Source organism: Silene latifolia, chromosome 6 (assembly GCF_048544455.1).
Source record: "Silene latifolia isolate original U9 population chromosome 6, ASM4854445v1, whole genome shotgun sequence".
Lineage (NCBI taxonomy): Eukaryota > Viridiplantae > Streptophyta > Magnoliopsida > Caryophyllales > Caryophyllaceae > Silene > Silene latifolia.
Window position 1 is genome coordinate 36,873,370 of NC_133531.1, and position 21,931 is coordinate 36,895,300.

General features: G+C 37.7%; 1 protein-coding gene and 1 long non-coding RNA gene across 3 annotated transcripts; one reads left to right on the forward strand and one right to left on the reverse strand.

The window, feature by feature from the left end:
* The first annotated feature begins 404 nt into the window (after window positions 1-404).
* LOC141586730 (dihydroceramide fatty acyl 2-hydroxylase FAH1-like) lies at window positions 405-4,921 on the forward strand. Its single transcript, XM_074408039.1, has 7 exons — window positions 405-871; window positions 2,031-2,100; window positions 2,300-2,392; window positions 2,537-2,733; window positions 2,824-2,929; window positions 3,953-4,099; window positions 4,539-4,921. The coding sequence occupies exons 2-7, from the start codon at window positions 2,050-2,052 to the stop codon at window positions 4,644-4,646; spliced, it is 702 nt and encodes a 233-aa protein (XP_074264140.1). The 5' UTR covers window positions 405-871; window positions 2,031-2,049; the 3' UTR covers window positions 4,647-4,921.
* Window positions 4,922-5,591: 670 nt separating this feature from the next.
* LOC141658711 (uncharacterized) lies at window positions 5,592-6,726 on the reverse strand. 2 transcript variants are annotated; one of them, XR_012549364.1, is made up of 3 exons: window positions 6,641-6,726; window positions 6,034-6,223; window positions 5,592-5,851 (listed from the first exon to the last, which is right to left on the reverse strand). It is a non-coding gene; the product is annotated as an uncharacterized LOC141658711 (long non-coding RNA). The 2 variants fall into 2 exon arrangements; XR_012549363.1 differs by lacking the exon at window positions 6,641-6,726 and having other exon boundaries at window positions 6,034-6,115; window positions 6,188-6,284.
* Between the last annotated feature and the right edge of the window lie 15,205 nt (window positions 6,727-21,931).

Sequence of the window (21,931 nt, forward strand, 5' to 3'; positions counted from 1 at the left end):
GTGAAGAGGTAATACATTACCCACCCTCCCCCTGGGTAATGATTAAAGGAGTAAAAGATCTACTCAGTAATCATTACTCTTATGCCAAACATATCATCAAGGAACTCATTACCCCACTAATTAATTTCTCCAGTAATTATCGCCCAATAAAACTTACCCCCTTAATAATTCCATGGATTCCAGGCAAGCCCTATAATAGGGGTAATGTATTACTCACCCTCCCCCATGGGCCATGGGTAATTATTACTGGAGTAATGCATTACTCCCTATGTTGAACAAATATAAAGACATTTTATACATAATGCACTAATTACAGTTTTACCAAACCCGAAATTAGATTACCCCAGTAATAATTCTCTTAGTATTCCAAACTTGAAAATAAGGAACATATTACTTCCTGGATTAAATTCCCCGATAATTATTTTCCTTAAAATATTACCCCATTAATTATTTATTTCATTTCAGGGGAGTCCTAAATAAAACCCTAGTAGAGTGAGTCCAGAATGACACAAGCAAAACAATTAAAGTCTGGAAAGATGAGCTGTAGACATGGAAGATAAGAGGTGTCATTGCCAAATTGCCACCCTTGGAAACAATCTACTCTCCATCCATCCTAACGTGCGAATCAACAACAATTCAACACAAACACAAACACACATAACTCTCTGGCCAGATTGGAATCTTACTCTAATCAAATTCAACGGCTAAGATCACTCAATCCTCCCATTTCCATCGCTTTCTTTCCCACACATTCCATTCATTCATCCTTTCATGTCTACTCTTTCCTCCGTCTCTTAATAACGACATAAATAACGACATACTTACATACTTGTACCCAACTCTTCTTCACTTTCTTCTTCCCCCCTTTTTGGTTCGTTTTTTCTTACTTTCTTCTTATTCGAATTATCATCTTCCTAATTCATGTAGATCTGCCTTGTTTATGATACTACCTCCGACTCAACAGATTCTTTACACTTCTATTCGTTTGTTACGAGTATTTTAATAAAACGTAAAGAATCTGTGGAGTCGGAGGGACTACTTGTTTGACATTATGAATTTGTGTGTCAATTACTCCCTCCGTCCCAATTATTTGTTTACTTTTTTCTTTAATGATTGGGACGGAGGGAGTATTAGTTATTGATTTGTTTCAGTTATAACGAATTTTAATTGCTTTTTCATTTCGTAATCTTATTGTTCAAGATGCATGTAGTTAGTTAGTTGCGTAATGCTTTGTTTATATGCTTAATTGATTAATTAATAGGTTAATGCTGTCTTGACCTGCTATAAGTCAACATTTGATAGAATTTCGTCTGTTACTACTTGTTATACATTCTTCCTCCTGAATTTGTCTCTAAATCATTTCCGCGCATTTGATTCTGCATATTAATCTGCATACACCGAGTAGTTGGTCATAGATTGTGTTCAAAAGTTTGTAATTCTTCCGTATACTATTTAGTACTGTATTCAATATTACAAAGCATTGTCTGTTGATCAAATTTATAGTACTCCCTCTGTCCTGGTCATTTGTTGTCCTTTTCCATTTTGGGTGTCTCAGTCAATTATTGTCCTTTCTATTTTAAGAATGCACTTAATGAACAATTTGATCATTTACACTCAATTTGTTCCACTTGTCATTTAGTAATTGGCCATCTCCTCTTTCCTTGGTCTTTGTGCCAAAACCAAAGAACAACAATTAACCGGGACGGAGGGAGTATTTTTCTTCAAGATATGATTTTGACATTAGATTTAGCTCCCGTTTTGCTGCTGCATTGATTTAAACGAAAGACAAGCCTAGTATATATACACGGTTTGAACTTTGAAGTGGGTATCTAAAATCCCATCTGCCCGTCCCTCTTCAATGTATGTTACTCCAATGCAGCTAAACACACTGATATATAATCTCGTCACTAGTGTACATCATATTGATATTGCTGACACTTCTTCATTTCTGGCTGTTGGTTCTTATTCTTTTTGGGGAAACCCGCCCCTCAGAGGTCGCATACTAATGACTTCATTTTATTTGTATTTAGTTGTAAACAAGGCACCAGGATGGTTTCACAAGGGTTCAAAGTTGATTTAAATAAACCACTTGTTTTTCAGGTACAGTTTATTGCTTCGTCTACACTTCCGTTTCTCCTTTCTGTGATTTTGTTTCGTCAAGCTTAAATGAGGTTTAGGCTGCTGTTGTTGTCTTTTACAACTCAAATGAGAATTATTTTTTTGTATATGTATTAACTTCTGTACTTCTTCAATTTAAGAACATATTTATATAATTTCGTTCTATTACAATCTTCTGCAGGTTGGTCATCTTGGAGAATCTTATGAAGAATGGGTCCACCAGCCTATTGTTAGCAAGGAAGGCCCTCGTTTCTTTCAAAGCGATTTTTGGGAGGTATGCGTATATTAGCGTCTTTCGTTTATGTTTTGGTACAAAACCCATGTGTGTGGGCATGAATTCAATTGAGATATCTGGTCAAAATTTGAAATTCTCGACCGTTTCTTTGGTGTCTGACTTCCTTCCATATTTTTGCTTCAGTTCTTAACCCTTACAGTGTGGTGGGCTGTTCCTACAATATGGCTTCCAGTTGTGTGCTGGTGCATCTCCATGTCTTTTAAGATGGGTCATACACTCAATGAGATATTGGTGATGGTGGCATTTGGTATTTTTATATGGACGTTCATTGAGTACACTTTACACCGCTTCCTCTTCCATATCAAAACAAAGACGTACTGGTTTGTGCCTGTTCTCTCATAGGCCACTGATCCGATGTTTCCTTTGGTCCCCTTCCTGTATGTGGGTTAACATTAATTGGTGCTTTGTAGGGGAAACACTGCTCATTATCTTCTCCATGGTTGTCACCACAAACACCCTATGGACCGCCTACGCCTTGTTTTCCCCCCGACTGCTACTGCTATCTTGTGTTTTCCGGTTAGTTGAATCTATCTATCTATTTTTTTTTTAATTTACACAGCCACTATGCAACTAGAACAGCATAATTACCCCCAGTGTCGCAAAGTTACAACACATGCTGCCTATAACAAAGTGAGTGTCGGATGTACGCAATTTAACCCTTGTGTTAAAAGTTAAAAAAATGGTTGTTGTCTTATGGGTATATTAGCTTCAGAACAAGTATTCTTAAAGACGTCTTTTTTTCCTGCATATGGAACCTATTGCAGCCCTTGGGTTCACGTCCTTGTTTATGTTTCATTAAGCTTCTGTATAGATCTGTAAGCTGAGTAACCGCTTTAATAACACGGAGTATTGAAAGTTAGCTGAATGCATTTGTGAAACTGTTTTGAGGCACCACTAACAAACAGTAGCGGTTTATGAGCAGATTGTTTCCATGTTCACTAAGCTTCTATTTATTTACATAAGGTGAGCAACCACACTAATACCACGGAGTTTTGATAATTATCTGAATGCATTTTTAAGTTTTTTTTATTCACCACGGCCAAAAAATATAACAGGTCTACAATCAGATTGGACGTAGAACTTGCTTATTGTGTCATTTAATACATCTGGTTCATATAGTATTTGTTAGACACTTTTATTTCAGGTGTGATAGAAAATTTAGTTGTCTGATATAAAAATTTAATTGGGTTAGTAACAGAAGTTTAATGATATGACCGATTCCAAAGTAAACAACATGTCCTTAGATTAGATTTACCGTCTTTTTACATTCGTTACTGTTGTTGCTGCTTTATTTGACTATGTTACTCCGACTCTGCTGCAAGTGTCATGTTGTGGAGTTGTATACAATGCAACTATTTTGTAAAAATAAAAGTTGCATGTTTTCCACTAAAATAATCAAAGTGTCATGTGACATAGAAGTGTTGGCGTATTGGACATGGAATAAGGAACAAAATTAAATTATTGAAGAAGCATAGGTTTTTTTGAGTACAGAACTTTGTACTGATTCCGAGTGTTAATACTTAATATTGTTGCTGTCAGTTTTGGAATTTGGTCAAAACATTTGCAACACCTTCTACAACCCCAGCACTCTTTGGAGGCGGTCTATTGGGATACGTAATGTATGATGTGACCCATTACTATTTGCATCATGGACAACCAACCAATGACATGCCAAAGAACCTGAAGGTATTACTCTTATTATCTTAGTTGCAACTAATATTGGTGAGCGTGACAATTAGTTGTTTTTTATGGCTATTTTCATGAAGTAAACGATTGATTCAAGGAGCTTAGTGCTCTTTTTTCTTTTTTCTTTTTTCAAAGTTATGGCTGCGCGAGTTGCTGCTTTACCAATTTTAATAAATTCTTGGTCGATTTTTCCTTTCCCTCTTGACTGCTTAAGAAAAGTGAAGCTGAGGCAGACTTGAACATCCTATTAAAGTTCCAGACTAGTATAAATAACTACGAGTGTTTTATTTCGCTAAGAAAATGATGTTACCTTGTATCGAAATAAAACACTCCTCTAGTAATTTCATATTATCAAAGTTCCTGAAGTTTGAGCTTATTCTCTGGAAACTTGCATGCATTTGATGTGCTCTGACAATCATGCTTTCTTATTTCTCCATAGCGGTATCACTTGAATCACCACTTTCGAATCCAAGACAAGGGCTTTGGCATCACATCAGCTTTGTGGGACAAAGTATTTCGAACATTGCCTCCCTCGAAAAGCAGCTGAAGACAGTGGATAAATTGCCTGTCAGAGCATACCATATCATATCATCATCTTCAGTAAATTAATTCAACGTTGCCAATTACACTGATATTTATCCTCACCATTCTTTATTCACCGCCTCTTTATTATGGATTGATCCTAGGTTTAGCATGTTATGAAAATTATTTTATCAGTAGGCAAGAAATCTTTTTGATGATTCTGTTAATGTATGCACAAATGAACGAAGGAGCTCACTGTGATGATTTTAATTTATGAAAATTGTTTATTACCGTGTCCTACTCCTCAAATGCTTGGGATCTTGTTAGGTTTCGACATCAGGAGTTATCTGAAGTTGCTCCTGTTGACGTTAATCATGGCCTCATGGGTGAATATTGACCGCTGGCAGCTACGTCATTGGGTTCCGTGTTAGGCCAGGTCGAAATGGATTTGGTTACATTGAGCTTTGTTATTTGGTTTGCATCACCATGTCGTATCAAGTAGCGTTTAATTGAAGTTGTCTGATGTAATATAAACGACATGATATAAACAAGCACTAATGATCGACATCGTAGGAAGCAAACAATGGTCGAACTGATTTGGACAGTAGAAAGGCAAGACGATTTAGAACAGTGTAATGAATTGAACTTAATGTTAACATATTAATAATGGAACGGCTGACCTGCTTTGTAATGAATTGAACTTAATGTTAACATATTAATATTGATTTACTCGAAGCTTATATTACCATACAGTTAGCAGCCAATTTGAACCAAATATCGAAATAACCTTCCCTTGAAGTTCAATTACCGGAATGCTCTACAAAGGTAAAAGTTTTAAGATTTTTTTTTTAGATGACTGGTTTGGTTTCAAGAGCAGACCGAACAATGAACATTCACGACTCACGAGTACAGTCAGACGTCAGCTATAAGATTCTGATAATTCAGATGAAAACAAGTACAGTATGTTATTATTCCTGAATGCTCGAATTCACTGTTTCAGGGAAAACAAATAGAGAAAGATGGACCCAAGTACAAACACAGCAATCTGATTAAAAGGAAACCACTGGTAGTCAGTCATACTACTTATTATTATTAAGCTTATCGGATAAAAATGAGGGATCATATTCCCACACAGGAGCTTTCGGAGGAGCCTTGCCGTCCTTAAGGGCATACTCCTTCCTCATCTTCTTTCGCCTTAACTCAGATCGGATCATTGTTACAACACCGTAACTTCAAAAATAAAATGAAAAGCAATGAGTTAGGACAATGTAAAACCGAGTCTAAGTTTGTTTATGGAGAGCAAAACAAAGGCGGCTTTCTATTCTTGTTATTGTTATTCATCACAACTAATACATGTAGAAACGTTAAACCCGTTCATACCGATTATCCAAGACAAAGTTACAAGTACTTACCCAATTCCTATCATACTGCCAATAGCATAACATCCCTGAAAACTAAACCAAATACTAGCCATCTTGGAACAAAGTTTTGTTTCTGCAACAATTCAAGTAAATATACCTTGGAATTAAAAGTAGTTCTTCGGAACCAATTCAAGTCGAAACGTACCTTGGCCTGAAAATTATCAAAACCGAGAGAAAATCCCTAGATATGAAACAAGATGAACACTATTATTACAATTTACGAGAATTGTAATCCTGCACTTCTTATTTGTAAATAGAATGTCTCCTAAAGCGAATAAAACAAGCAAACAAATATTAAAAATCAAATCAAATCTTAGCTTAAAGTTATCGAAACAAAACCCTAGTAATGGAAACAAGACGACCAACACTATTATTACGAGTATTGTAATCATGCACTTCTTCTTAATTGAAAAGGGAAAGATTCCAAAGCGTATAAAGCAGCGCAGCCAAATCAAACAAATATTATCCCCAATAATATAATATAAAAATCAAGAATCAACAACGTCAATATATCAATCAATACCAATTAACAAACCAGGGAAGACACCAACAATATTAGAGCTATCAATACGGAGCCTGTTACCCTCGGTCCGCTTACCTGCGTCAACTTGTTTGTAGGCTATTACGTATACTAGAAAGTTTATCCAATGCAGTGTCACCAAAAATAAAGAACCGTATTTTTATACTTTACATATGATTTATATACATATGATTCATAGTCCGGATCTGTCTCATTTTCGTGTCCCATATATGTCCAGGAATTTGCAGAATCACGATGGGCTTGGAATGTCTCGTAGGCTCACTAATAAGGATGCTATGTGGGTGGAATGTAGGTAGCGCCAAGGAATTTTGGTTCGTGTCTATTTTCAAGTTTATAAAAAATACTGGTTTAGACCATCCGCAATCGTGAAATTTTCACCAATTTTCACTCTACACTTTTTCACCTTATTTCTTCTTAATTCACCATCCACCTCATTTATCCACTCACCACCAAAATTCACCAAAAAACATCAAAAATATACCCAAATCAACAAATACTCAACTTCTCTTCTCTTTCATACTTTACTATACCCCACACTATTCATATCAAATTTCCGATATCTCACACATCAATCTGTCTTGCTTGCGACGGGTCGGATAGTGCCATATTGCTGGAAAATGGGTCGACAAGTTGGACTGTTTACAAATAGTAAATGTGGACTTTGAGACTGCACAAATATTAGGTGATAGATATTTACTGTTGACGTTTTAATTGCTCCAATTAAAAAAATATTAAACCACCCCCCTTCCCACTGTGGACGTTTATTGTTAACCTACTCCACTTCTCAATCCCTTTCACATCCCTCCGTCAAATTTTCCCCCCTTCTCTGTCCACATTCAAAAATCTCTGAAAAAACCATCCATATGCCTCATTTTTTTTTCCGATCATTGATAATTAGTCAAATAATTAAAAGACATTATAAGTAACGATGGTAACAAAGCAATCAGCAGTGAAGAAAAACTCAAGATCTGTGAGGGATAAGGATGATGTCGGTGGAGGTGTGTATTTCCGTTGATATTGTTTTAGATTTTTTGCTTAATATTTATGATTATACTTCCGTGGTTTAATAATAGAGACATGCAAATGTTGGGTCATGTTATATGTTGGTTTGTTGGTGTTAATCAAGATCATTAACGATTATACTCAAGATCATACTGAAGATCATTAACGATTATACTGAAGAGCATATTTCTTACCATATTGTTTATATATTTCTCTGTAATGTTAATCAGTTTGATCATTATGTGACCATTTTAAATCAGTGCTGACATTCTTGAATTTTGTATAGGTTCGCGTCCGTAATTGGATGACAACAAGGAGGAATCTTTCTGTGGTTAATTTTATGCACAAGAGGCTGGTGAGGGAGTCAGGAGCCCAGGAGGAGGCCGGTGTAGATCTTCAGTCCAGTGAGATGACAAGTGGAGCTTCCGGGTCGCAATCACAGGGATCCTTTACAGTTTACACAAGCGTTGGCCAATCCAGAGTTTGTTGCAGCCTGGAATGCTCTAGGAGAAAAGTTGGATGCCCTGATTGATGTGAAAATGGTTCATCCATCGTCCTTTTCACTTGGCGTAGATGACATTGGAGTTCCAAGTCAGAGGGTGACCCAGCCTAACACTCGCACCAGGGGACGGAAGACTAATGCAGAGGCTAAGAAGTGAAGTTTATGACAATGGGTTTGAGTTTGGTATGGCCTCATTTTGGGTATTGTATAAGGCCTTGTATTTTGGACATGTTCGGTTAGTTTTTTTGTAAATGTGGTGACTGTCTTTTATTTTGAACGTTTGGTATCTCCGTCACAGACGGATTGATGGTTGTTATTGGTACGGCGAATGCTTTTGAACATGTTATGATAAGTTTATGTTGGTAAGAATGTGTGTTGGTATAGCACATATGATAACATTTTTATCAGCAATGGCAACATAAAAGATGATCAGAACTTATTTAGCACGTATGATAACAGGTGAAGGTTTCATGACATATACATGAACATCTTGTCTTATGACGACAAATTCCCTTATTATGCTGTCAGTTTTAATAGGTCAACATTGAAGACATGTTGACTAGTTTCGCCATTGTGTTAGCATGTAAAAGATGATCACAACTTATTTAGTGGTGGTCAGGAAGCCATCAAATGACCAATATTATGCAATGAAAGTTGAATGTCATTTTGTGACATATTTTTCTCTGTAATGTTAATATTATGTGAACATATTTGTCTATTATGTTCTGAATTTATATATGGTGACATTTTCTGACATTTTGTGAATTTATATATGGTGACATTCTATTATGTTATTGATTGTCTTATGTGATTTAAGGGCAATTTTAGTTGGATGTAATGGCAAATGGAATCCAAGTTTGGGTATAATGCTGAACATGTTGACATAAATAGACGTTATATTACCTCTTCAAAAGTGCTGCCAAAACGTGCAATGGTGGTCATGTAATGACCTATATCTAACGGTTCATTAAAGTACATGTCCATCGTTTGCCAACATAATTTGAAAATGACAACTAATTGTTACACTTATCGGCCATATCCTAATGCTAAAACCAACCGCCCGTGAGTGTTTACGGTACATCTCGTAGATCTCTTCCCATTTTTCTGCTGTCATTCCCAATAGTGATTTCGAAAAATCGGTACCTGTACATGTTAAAAGGATCGGATTAGAACAAAAGGTATGGTCATTTATAAGATATAAAGCAACATGTGTATTTTACTTTAGCTTACTTCCTCCATTTGACAGGGCGACATTAGGACAACAAGTATGGACATTAATAAGATATAAAAAAAACATTTACATTTGACATTATATTAATTACTCTACTTAACAGGGTGACATTCGTCCTAAAAGTATAGACCTTTGTTAGATATACAAATACATAAACATATCAAAGTGCAGTAATCTAGTTGCCAGGGTCACATTGAGACAAAAAGTATGGACATTAATAAGATATAAACCAACATGTACATTGGACATTATATTACTTACTCTACTTAACTGGGTGACATTCGTCGTAAAAGTATAAAACCTTTGTAAGGTATACAACAAGATGATTATTTACAACTAAAATAATCTAGTTAACAGGGTCACATTCGTCCTAAAAGTATAGACCTTTGTTAGATATACAAATACATGAACATATGAAAGTGCAATAATCTAGTTGCCAGGGTCACATTGGGAGAAAAAGTATGGACATTAATAAGATATAAAACAACATGTACATTGGACATTATATTACTTACTCTAATTAGCTGGTGACATTGGTCGTAAAAGTATAAACCTTTGTGAGGAATACAACAACATGATTAACTACAACTAAAATAATCTAGTTAACAGGGTCACATTTGTCGTAAAAGTAAAGACTTTTGTGAGAAATATCAGCACATGTACCTTTGTGAGAAATATAACAACATTTGCCCTAAGAGTATAGACCATTCTAAGAAATATAACAATAACATGTACCTTTAGTTACTGCATTTTTTAATTTCTATCTCGAAAAGTTTAGAAGGTGACATTGACACAAAAGATGTACACATTTACACACGTTGTACTCATCTTAAAAAATGTATGCTAAGATGAAAGACATATACACCAATATTGAACGAAACATTCATCACAGTTCATGTTCCATGAGAAAAGAGTCGAATATGATTTTATTAAGAAAATTCAACAGAACCGTGTTTAAAAGTAGAAAATTTTATTATTGGATTTACCCTAATAATTATAATGATAATGAGCTATAAGTTCAGTTCATGTTCCATGCGCAAAGAGTAAAATAGAATTTTTTTAAGATCATTCAACATAACCGTGTTTAGAAGTCGAAAAATTTAATATTGGTTTTGCCCTAATAATTATAATGATAATGAACTATAAGTTTTCAACAGCAAAGACGTCGTAATTATACATACCATTACTCTTATCCGTCAACACTTGATGAGTTCTGAAATCATCGTCATCTTCTTCTTCCATTGTACCGTGGGCTCCGTCAATTACAGCTAAATCGATTAGAGCATCGTCAAGTATGCATGCGTCGGCCATTTGTTTAATTCCGCAGAATATTTTAGATATTAATACCCTAAATTGAGAGACTTTTGTATTGTGAATATTAGATTTTGGGATGTTGAGAGGGAAGAAATGATATTTTCAATCTCATGCAAGGATGAAAGAACACCAAGCAAGATCAGAAATGAAGGAAGAAATGAGGGACAGGGGCATTAATGGTGGCATGTTTATTGCCAATTATTAGAATTAAATATGTAGGTTTAGTACTATTAGTTGCACAAAAGTCTTAATTGTACAACACTCCCATTAATGCATGCATGGAAAATGTCGGCTCCGTTTTGCTATGACCCGGACGAAAATGAGAGGTATTTGACCCGTCGCAAGCTTGCGACGGGTAGTTGCGTCGCAAGTGAGAATTTGTGCTCACCCATATATTTATTTTAACTTCATTATCATTATTTGCAATCATATAAATTTTCTGGTTTTATATTTTATTATTTTTTATCGTTATTATTGTAAATTCGAATTTCTTTTTTTTGAAACGATTTTTTTGCATATAAATTAAGGTAAATTCAAAATTCTCACTTTTTTTTACAATCTTCAAAATTTAATATATACTCCCTCCGTATCAGACCAAAGGTAACACTTACTATAAACGGACGTACCACACCAAAGGTAACATTCCCTATTTGGCCCACAACATTACCAAATTGTCCTTATACTCATTTGATATTTACACAATATGTCATTACATACCCCACCTATCAACCCACAATTAAACCCACAATTACATACTCCACCTATTTTTTCCCTCTTTACCCTTACTTTTTCCACCTTTTCTTAAATAGTCCATTTTCCCCTACGTTACCTTTGGTGTGGTACGGAGGGAGTAGATATTAGGCTCATTTTATAAAGGGTAAAAAAATATGAATTATGGTTATTTTATTTTTTGTAAAAAAAAATTAAATAAATTAGTTATACTAAAAAATAGATGTAGTATAAATCCGTTTTGAAGCAAAATAGTTGTTGGGCTGGCTCCACCACGTGGCAAGCTTCTATTAGTCAGCAAAAAACTCACTTTTCTATCCATGTAATTTTTTATTCACTTGTGGGCCTACTCTGCCTCTTCACCAATCTTCGCACAGGCGAAAATTTTCACTGACCCTCTCTCCTCTTTTGCATTTTTTTAATCATTTTAATTGTCACTTCAATTCTCACATTTCTGGTGAAAATGAACCCCAATGTGGATGGTCTTATGTGGGTGGAATGTAGGTAGCTTTTTTTTGGATCAGGTCATTTTTAACACGGTTACTCTTAACCAATAACATTTACTACTGATATAAGCAGGCTGGTGGCCCACCAAATTTTAGGACAAAGCAAGCCTCTTTGCCAAATCGAGGGATTGTGCTTCCTGTAGGAGCTGTTTGGATAGCTGTAATGGGACGATACGGGTTACCTGTAGTATGCCTAAGACGCCTTTTGTTAGCGGGATTGGTGGAACCTTCCTTTACCCCGATCGGTGAACAGATAGCTTGACGGCAGGTATGAGGGTTCATTTCGTGTCATGAGGAATGTTGGCACGCGGATAAAGTAACGGCAATACGGCTTGATTGTTTTTTTATAATAATGAAATGAGTTTTCAATTGTTTTGTTAGTAGTTCATAAGACCATCTACACCAACAAAAAGATCTATGCCTAAACATGATATTTTTATGCTCATCACCATACAACAACAAAAAGTATTAATCTAAAAATGACTTTTTGTCACTCTCACCCAAATGTGATAAGTATAACAATGAGAATTGTAAGTGTTGGTAAATATTTTTTTTTTTATGTGATCTTGTTGTTGAGTGGAGGTAAAAACTCATTTAAAACTAATTGTTGTTGTGTAAAGTTTTTGCAAAAAAAAATCATCTTATGGTAAGATGAGGTGGATGGATTGAGGACCCACAACAAACAACAAGAAGTTTTTGTTGTTGTGGATGCTCTAAGAGTTCTATTTTCTCGCATAGTTTATCTCAAATTAGTTGCTTTCCTTTTAATTTTAATAATGAAAAAGTGAAGATCTAATTTTGCACATAGATAATTAAATATAACTTTATACGTCAAAATAACATAGTTTTAAACTAACTCTTTAATTATGGGTTAGGGGAACATCCGAGCGATTGCCTTCGGATCAAAACACGCTCACAAGGCATACAATAAGAATAAGACCAATAAAGATTTCATAATAAGGAACTGATACCCGTCGTTGTGAGTACCAAAAATAATATTTATAAAACCTATTAAAACTAACAAAAGCTAGTGGTAACAGGGTCGAACCACAAAGAGGCAGATGTAATTATTAGTTGTCTAATTTCAGTCTAAGGTAACAGTATGTGGGGATTGAGTTGATTTGGTCTAAAGCTAAAGGCAATAAAAGACAATAAACTAAATAAACGGTTAAAACAGGTATTAAAAGGGTGCAAGGATGGTCGGTTCACTATAGTTTCGGCGGCAGCAAACTAGATAGGTCTAAAGCAATCACGTGAGACGGGAAAATAAGAGGTACTTTCGGTCCACTCTCACAATTAGCATCTTTCGATCTTGCCACGGGTCCCTAATATCACTAGTACAGACTCTCGTCCTGAAAAGTGACTAAAGGTCTAGATCAATCTATCTTTCGATCTAATTAATCTAGTCGTCTTAATTAAGTAGGCTATCTCCCTTCCCTATCTTTCGATCTTTATTGGGTCGGTCAAATCCTAGGTATTCAACTGGTCGCGTGCACTCGATTCGTCAAACACAACAATTAAAACAATTAAAACGAAACAATCTCAGCGTGGCCAGTCGATCGACCGGCATGCGATTTCAGGCCATATTAATTCTAATGCCGCCTAACCTACAGTTCCCCTACATCCTAGCACAATTAATTTAGCTACTCATACTAGGAATGATAACAGCAATGAAATTAACGAAATTAACTACTGAATTCATGCTTAAATTAACGGAATAAAAGGCTAGCATAAAACGATAATTACGGCTTCGGGAAACTAACTAACAATTCTATACTATGAACGATAAAGTAATGAAACTGAAAATAAGCAGAGGAATACCGAATGAATTTGCAGAAGAAAGATCCGGAAACCGAATGTGAATGTAAATTGTATTGAATAACAAACAATATTAAGAACCCTAATTTGATATTCTAAAACTTGAACTCAAAACCGAATGAAAACTGAATGTATTAAAAACTGGATGATTGTATCTGTAAACTAGGTTACGTTATATAGCAAACTCACGTAACTTTATTCCTAAACCTAATATAGCTTTGGGCTTTAGATTTCTCGTTCTATATGTTTAATCTGCGTATCAGCTCGTAACTTGGTCGATCGACCACTGTGACCGGTCGATCGACTGAGTGGCTCTGAACAGTGTCTTCTGTAACTCGTGCTCTGGTCGATCGACCAAGGGCAGAGGTCGATCGACTGAGGTAGCTGATAGTTGACTTCAATCTTTTCGTGGATTTGTCTTTCGGGCCTCGGAATGCGCACCAAGCTCGTTTAAATACTTCACGTCAAATGCAGTGCAAGATACTCGGGGACGGATTTAGCTCAATATCTACTCATTTCCGCATAAATCTGCAATATTACATAAAAACGCGAAAATAGATGAAACGGGGCAAATAGTAGCCTTAAACTACATAAATGAGCTCTGAAATGCGTGTAAAATAGGGTGTAAAACATCATATAAATGACACGCATCAAGCTTCCCCAAACCAAACCCTTGCTTGTCCCCAAGCAAGAACTAGACTCGATCCTAAAACCTAAATGGAACGAGTTCAATCTCAGGGCGAAATGCAAACTGAACAGCCTAAACCAATTTAATGCACAACCAACAATCAATTAGAGATGTGAATCATGCAAACGAGTTATGTAGTCGTTAAAAACTGCTGAACCGTCAACTGTAGAGACTTATCAAATTGGACTCTCACGGGTCTCTCAAATCACTCAAATAAGCACAAGGTGAATTTATGTAAAAGATAGAAAGAATTCATTTTATTAGTGACACTCACCTAACTACGACCTATAAGAACATGCCTGCAATATAATATGAAAGTAATCTCTACAACCGTACATATGCATTCCAACCGAACAAATGACCATGACACATGCCGAGGTATATATGGGATATGTGAGGAAATGAGCAGGAAAGGCAAAACATTTATGGGAGTGTGGAGTACAGGTGATCAAGCTAGTACCGTAACAAAACCATATGACAATATCCACTTCTTGCTCAAACATCAATTGACACGGTGCTATAGCAAGCACAAAACTCACAATTTCCGAAATAATCAACTCCCCATAAGGTACAAATGAAACATGGGAGCAAAAATCGCCATTTGAATAAAGACTTGAATCATGCGAATTGATTTTTCTCTTTCTCTTCTCGGGCAGCGGTCGATCGACCATAATTTGCAGTCGATCGACTGCCTCTACAGTACAACACTCTTTTTTCTTTTTCGAATCATTTTTTTATTTTTTTCTTTGTTCCTTTCTTTCTTTCCTTTTTCCATCTTTCCAACTTCATCTCAGAATGAGCATATGCTACCAAAAACGAAGTAACAATCCCAAAAACATAAACTACTAGCTTGACAAGGGCAGGCTAAATGTAGGATGTAGTAATGGGACAAAAAGGCTGTTGTTGGCAGTGTGGAGTTTATGGGTAAAATGAATAAAGGAAGACCTCTACCACATGTGTCAACTAACCACAACCCGAATGCATACAGGTATTAAGCAGATTAAGTTCATATTTATGCACATTTATGTAACATGTCTCATAAGGAGTAACTACTCACAATCCTAGATAAACTGGTCATAGATGTCACCAGTTATAGGCTCTAAATCTCAGAAAATGATGTAGCTTGCCAAAAATCAAAGTCAAGTCTAAGGTTCAGCAAAAAATTTAACGAAAACTCGTAGACTATGCAAATGATTCTACTAATAACATGTCAATTAAGCAAGGCTTGGGCAAAAACAGATGCAAATGCAATGTCATCATCGAAATACTACCGTTCCGACTCAACCTATATGCTAAAATAAAAGTGCATTTTTTTTTTGAATTTTGTGAAATTTTCAATTTTTTTGAATTTTTGTGTATATAAAGGAATTAAACAACAATGCAAACTGAAATGTAAATGTGAATGCAAAAACATATGAAATGCAACGCAAAACCCTTCCCCAAACCAAATCGCACAATATCCCCATTGTGCAAAATCATGTAATGAAGAAAAGGAAAACGGGAAATTGCGAGAAAATTAAACAAGACATGAAAGGGACTCGGGAACTCACAAGACTTTAAGCGCAGCAAAAGGAAACCTCCCCAAACCAGCGTGAGCTAGGAGGTTTCAGTAGCCGGCAGTGCTACTAATAGGTACCTGAAAAGACAACAATACCACGCATAAAACCGAGAAGCAATGTTGAAGCGGTAATTATGTGCAAAATTAAGAAAATGGAAGAAATCAGATATATGACGGAAAATAAAGTGGAGTAGAAAACTCCCTTAATTCCGCAAATCGACCAAACACATCAGGGGAGTGATCGTAAACAGGTATAGCAGCGTCCTCGGTCGATCGACCACATTACCCAGTCGATCGACCAATGTGTCAGAACGAAGCTCGAATCGGCTCGGTCGATCGACCATAAGGGTCAGTCGATCGACTGGACTAACTGCTGTAACTTTCTGATTTTTTCAAATTAGCTCAATAACTTGAGCTAATGAGATCTAAAAACCTGCAAATGCACAATAATACGCGCCCAAAATTGCGCAAAACCCAAAGTAACCATTTAAAGTGTTTAAAATCCTAAGCAAAGTTAAAATGCGAAGTCTCGCGCACACAAAAGCAATAAATAAAAAGGTTCAACGAAAGCAAATAAAATGTATTGTTTGTGAAAAAGTCTCAATCAACTAATAGTTGATCAAGAACGGCCATGGAATGGCCCACTTGACTGGCTTCTGGCTACAAGAGGTAGCCTCAACAGTGCTCATCTTCTCAGTTGCACTCTTCTCAGCTCCAGCATCCGCAGAACTCAACGGATCAACATGTCGGACATCTTCCCATTCAATGACCCCTTCGGACTCGTCGGAATCCAGATCAGACTTCGTTGCTTTGATTGGCTCATCTTCGGGCTCCTCATCCGTGCCATAGCTAAGGCATCCTAGACCGCCTCTTTGAACTATTGGCTCCTTCACAGCTGGAGCGACATGCAGCTCTTGCTTCCCCAAACCAGCTCCTGCAATATCTAAAACAGAAGAGTCTTCCTCCACTTTTCTCCCAGTCTGGGGCGGAGGTGTCACAACAGGAGTAGGGGTAGAGATAGGCATATCAGGAAGTATAAAATAAGATTTCTTTTCAGAAACTGTATTACAAGTTACGGACCACATGGGGTCTTTCTTCCTAGCCGTCTGGGCAAAGACAATGGAGTGCTTCCCTACCTTAAAGGTCAAAGTACCCGAACCAACATCAATAACTGCACCAGCAGTGTGCAGGAATGGTCTACCCAAAATGATAGGGATGTGGGCATCTTCGGGCATATCGAGCACCACGAAGTCAACAGGGAAGAAAAACTTCCCTATTTGCACGGGGATGTCTTCTAAGACTCTTATTGGCTGGACCGCAGAGTGATCAGCCATCTGTACTGTCATGTTGGTCACTGCAAACCTAGTCAAATTGAGCTTCCTAGCAAGACTCAAGGGCATTACACTAATACTGGCTCCTAAGTCACATAAGGCTTTCTCTATAGGAAAGGTGCCGATATTACATGGGACAGAAAAACCACCCGGGTCTTCTAGCTTAAGGGGTGCAGTATGGGTCAAATAAGAGCATGTCTCCTCAGTTAGTGCGACAGTATGCACAGTTTCAAGTGACTTCTTTTTAAACAGTAATTGCTTCATAAATTTCAAATAAGCAGGCACTTGATTGACTAATTCAAGGAAAGGTACTTGTACGTTTAAACTACGAACAACATTTTCAAACTTATTAAACGATACCTGTTCCTTCGTCGGCACCAATCTCTCCAGATAGGGGGCTGAAAGTAGCAACTTAGCCCTCTCCTCTAAATCTCTCATGCCGGCATCGGTGGACTTAGGCTGAAAGTCCACAACCTTCTCCTTGTTGTAGCTTGACCCTTCTTCATACCGTCTCAAATGTGAACCATTAATCGACAAAGGGTCGTACTTTGGAACCGGAACGGACCCATCAGCTTTCGGGTCTGTCTTCAATATTTTCGGGGCAGTAGTACCCCGAAACAAGTGGTCCCTCAAGTTATCGGGCATCGGAGGACGAAAAGAATCACTATCAGCAGCGCTGTCAGTCGATCGACCAGGTTGGTCAGTCGATCGACTGACCTCTACAGGAACAGTAGCTTCTGGTTGTCGCGGACCAGTCGATCGACTGGGTATGTCAGTCGATCGACTGACATACTTGCTGATCGTCTTCTTCTTGTTTTTATTCGTCACTGCCTTCTCTTTGCTTGGTTCCGCCTCATCCTTTTTAGTGGCATCCTCAACCATAATGGGCCCATCAAGGGTAGACCCACTCCTCAAGGTGATTGCATTTAAGGTCTTCTATTGATCAGTTTGAGTCGTTAAATGTCCCGGAGCTCGAGTTGTATTCTTGCTAGCCAATTGGGCAATTTGGCTCTCCAACATCTTCATCCCGGCCTCTCTAGCCTGGGATTCCTTCAGCAACAAATTCTTCAACTCATTGAAATCAGAACCTTGGGCTTGTTACTGCTTCTGTGGGACATAAGGAGGCTTTTGGTACTGTTGTTGCTTATGAGGGGGCACATAGTTCTGCTGCTGCTGCTGCTGTGGAGGTTGAGTCGGATTTAGAACATTTTGGCTACTCCACCTCAAGTTTGGGTGGACATTCGGCTCATAGTATGTGTTTGTCTGCCTATAATGTTGAAAGGCAGCACAAGACTCAAAGGGACTAGGACAATTGTCTGAAACATGTCCCTCAGCTCCACATCTTTTACAGACGAAAGGACCATCTGAAACAACATTTACATGGTAAATCCCTCCTTTTGAAGCTCCTCCCAACTCGTACTTGTCAAATCTCGCCGTGAGAGCTTCTAATGCAGCTACAGAAGAAGATTCAGCAGCTCTCCTTTGATCTCCCCTGGAATTCCCATACTCAGCTTTGTGGGTGGCCAAGTCATCAATGATCTTTCACCCCTTAGTCTCCCCCGTATTCTTCTGGAATCTGCCATTAGCTGTCGCGTCTAGAATAGCCCTCTGATCGTCATAGAGCTCATTGTAGAACTGATTGCATAGGCTCCACTTCTCAAACCCATGGTGTGGAATGGTTCGCACCAGTTTCTTGAAACGAACCCATGCCTCATGAAAATTCTCATCAGGCCCCTGTTTAAAGCTCGTGATTTGAGCTCTAATAGCATTCGTCTTCGAGGCAGAAAAGTACTTCTTGTAGAATGCCAAGGCCAAAGAATTCCAGTCGGTGATCCCATTAGCAGCTCGGTCCAGATCTCTGTACCACTCCCTTGCAGCATCGCGGAGTGAGAATATAAACATAGTCTCCTTTATCTGGTCCTGGGTCACACCGATCGGCGGGGGTATAGAGCAGCAATAATCAATAAATATCTCCATATGCTTGGCCGCATATTCATTTGCAGCACCCCCGAATTGGTTTCTCTCAACCAAGTTGATATAAGAAGGCTTCGGTTCGAATTTTCTATCAGCTCCCGGTAATTCGAACCCCTTGTATAGATTTGCAGTTGTCGGCTCAGAGTGACTTGATATACTCGCTTCTTCAGCCATGACTGGAAATTCTGGAGATGTGACTGTCTCAACTGAAGAAGTGGAAATGGGTGATGAAGGTGGACCCTCCTCGTATAGCTCGTTCTCGTTGTAAATAGACAGAGTACTCAGCTCTTCCTCTGTTGGCAGTACTCTAGATGATCGTCTCAACTCACGCAAGGTCTTCTCAATCTCAGGATTGAAAGGTACTAATTCACCACCCTGTGACCTGCGCATAAAAAGAAACTACAAAAAGAATATGAGAATAGTTTAAGGAACGAATGTCCCTTAAACTAAGAAACAGACTAAAATAAAACAACTAAAAATTAGAACAATTGCCTCCCCGGCAACGGCGCCAAAATTTGATACCTGTCGATGTGAGTACCAAAAATAATATTTATAAATTCCAAACTACAACTAGCAAGCGGTAGTAAGTGTAGGGAAATATCCATAAAATTCCCTCAATTTTAAGGATTATAACGTAAATATAACATGCGATTTATGGTCATAAACGAAATACAATAGAAAACGATAAAGTATAAGAATCAACCTCGGGTCCTTTGATGTGCGGCGTAAAGAACAGAAATCAACAGAGATTTCCTCCTAATCGTTGCACCCAAGGCCGTCTGAGACTATGCCCTTGTGCTAGAAATGCTCTCTAATTGACTTGCAATATCGAGAGAGCTATTGTGAGGTTATTCGATGTGAGATCTAGAAATTTCAGAGAAGAATGCTCTGAAACCCTAATTTCTGAGACAAATGAATTGCTACTTTCAAAAGGAGAGAGAGTCTCTCCTTTTGTTGTCTCGGTCCGCGGGTCATGAGAGGAGGGAGTGGGCTTTCCACTTTCTCCTCAGTTTTTAACTTGTGGTCCGATCAATTTCGCTAAAATGTATATGACGGGTTTTATTATAAACTGTCATCGGTTATCGGTTATTAATACATCGACTAATAACACGGATTAGTTGAAATATTAATACATGTCCGACAAAGACAATATTGTATAATTAATTCAATATACATTAATCAAATATAAATCGTTTATATTCAATTTACGAATAAACTGCTTAATTCGTCTTAGCCATTATTATTTAATCCGTATTAAATAATTGTCTCAACATCGCGTGTTGACTAATTACTAGTCAATAACTCAGACTAACTGGTTAGTCAAATTTGGCATCAACATGACTGTATTTTCATACCGTCACATCTCTCAAACGTATCCTATAGGTGTGACTTTTAGGGACCAGTTGATCACCGCCATCTGTATGACAATAACGTCAAACTTATCTAGCAAGCCAACCGTTATTGATAAACGTGGACCAACTGATTATAATAAAAAAGTATACCCTTTGATCCTTTTAGAGATTTATAAGTCCTTGCACTAAGCGTAAAGGACACAGCCCCTAACAAGCTCCCACTTGTCCGTACAAGTGTATGTGCAATGACGTTATCCGCACTAACTGGAGGACACAGCTCCAACAAACTCCCACTTGTCCGTACAAGTGTATGTGCGATAACCGATTCTCATATTCATTTAAAATTTCTCCCACTCAATTTAAAACAATTTGCAGATCCGGATCCGCAAAGGTCGTATTTTACAATCGATCTGGATCAAGAGTGGTTTCCCCGACTAGAGAGTAACTCAACTGATAAAAACGAATTCGTATTCGAGCATGGCCATGCATTTCGATTCTGACTCCTCGAGTGGCCCTGAGAAATATCGAGTACCTGATAAAGGCTGAATATTTCCTTCAACTCGACTCCTTCCGATCTAAGCACAACATGAAATGACCCAGAAAAAATCTACTTGGCCCCCTGTTACGGATGACCGCGAGAAAGAAACCAAAGTCACCCAAAATCTGCCTTAATCTCAAGAGACAGTCGATAGTCAAAAGAATCGACTCTTAGGATCACCATGGAGGTCCTATCCACGACCTGGCACCGAATGTTATAAAACATTTAGGACTCCACGTCGATGTCACAATTGTGTCCTACGAGATATCCGTATAACTCGCCTATGTGATTGGTCAGTCAACCGTTTGACTTATGGCTCGTTGAACCCACCATCAACCAACGTCACAAAATAATTGCCAGAGTTATCAGCTCATGTGGGCAATTAAGGACCAAAATATAATGTTTGTTCAGTTCACTTTGTGGTGTTCAAAATTGTCGTACAAAACCACATGAAAAACAAAATATGTAAATATCAAAACGATGATGTTGTATAGAGTACAAAAGAGAATGAATCTAATCCATAAAAGAGTACTACAACTTAGGAACACGTTTAATTCCCATGGAATTAACGTGCCCTTCATGCTTATCTTGTCGTAATGGTTTAGTGAGAGGATCTGCTATGTTATCATCTGTAGCAATCTTTTCTATCACTACTTCCTTTTGCTCCACGTAATCTCGGATTAGATGAGCTTTCCGTTGTACATGTCTAGACTTGTTGCTAGACTTAGGCTCCTTAGCTTGGAAGATGGCACCACTATTGTCGCAATAGATGGTTATCGGGTCATTCGAACTAGGCACTACGGAT

Bases quoted from the DNA above. Each gene is read 5' to 3' on its own strand.
- LOC141586730 (XM_074408039.1), top strand. From the start codon at position 2,050: ATGGTTTCACAAGGGTTCAAAGTTGATTTAAATAAACCACTTGTTTTT. The intron at 2,393-2,536 runs GTATGCGTATAT...TTTTTGCTTCAG, and splicing joins TTCAAAGCGATTTTTGGGAG to TTCTTAACCCTTACAGTGTG. The intron at 2,734-2,823 runs GTTTGTGCCTGT...GGTGCTTTGTAG, and splicing joins ATCAAAACAAAGACGTACTG to GGGAAACACTGCTCATTATC.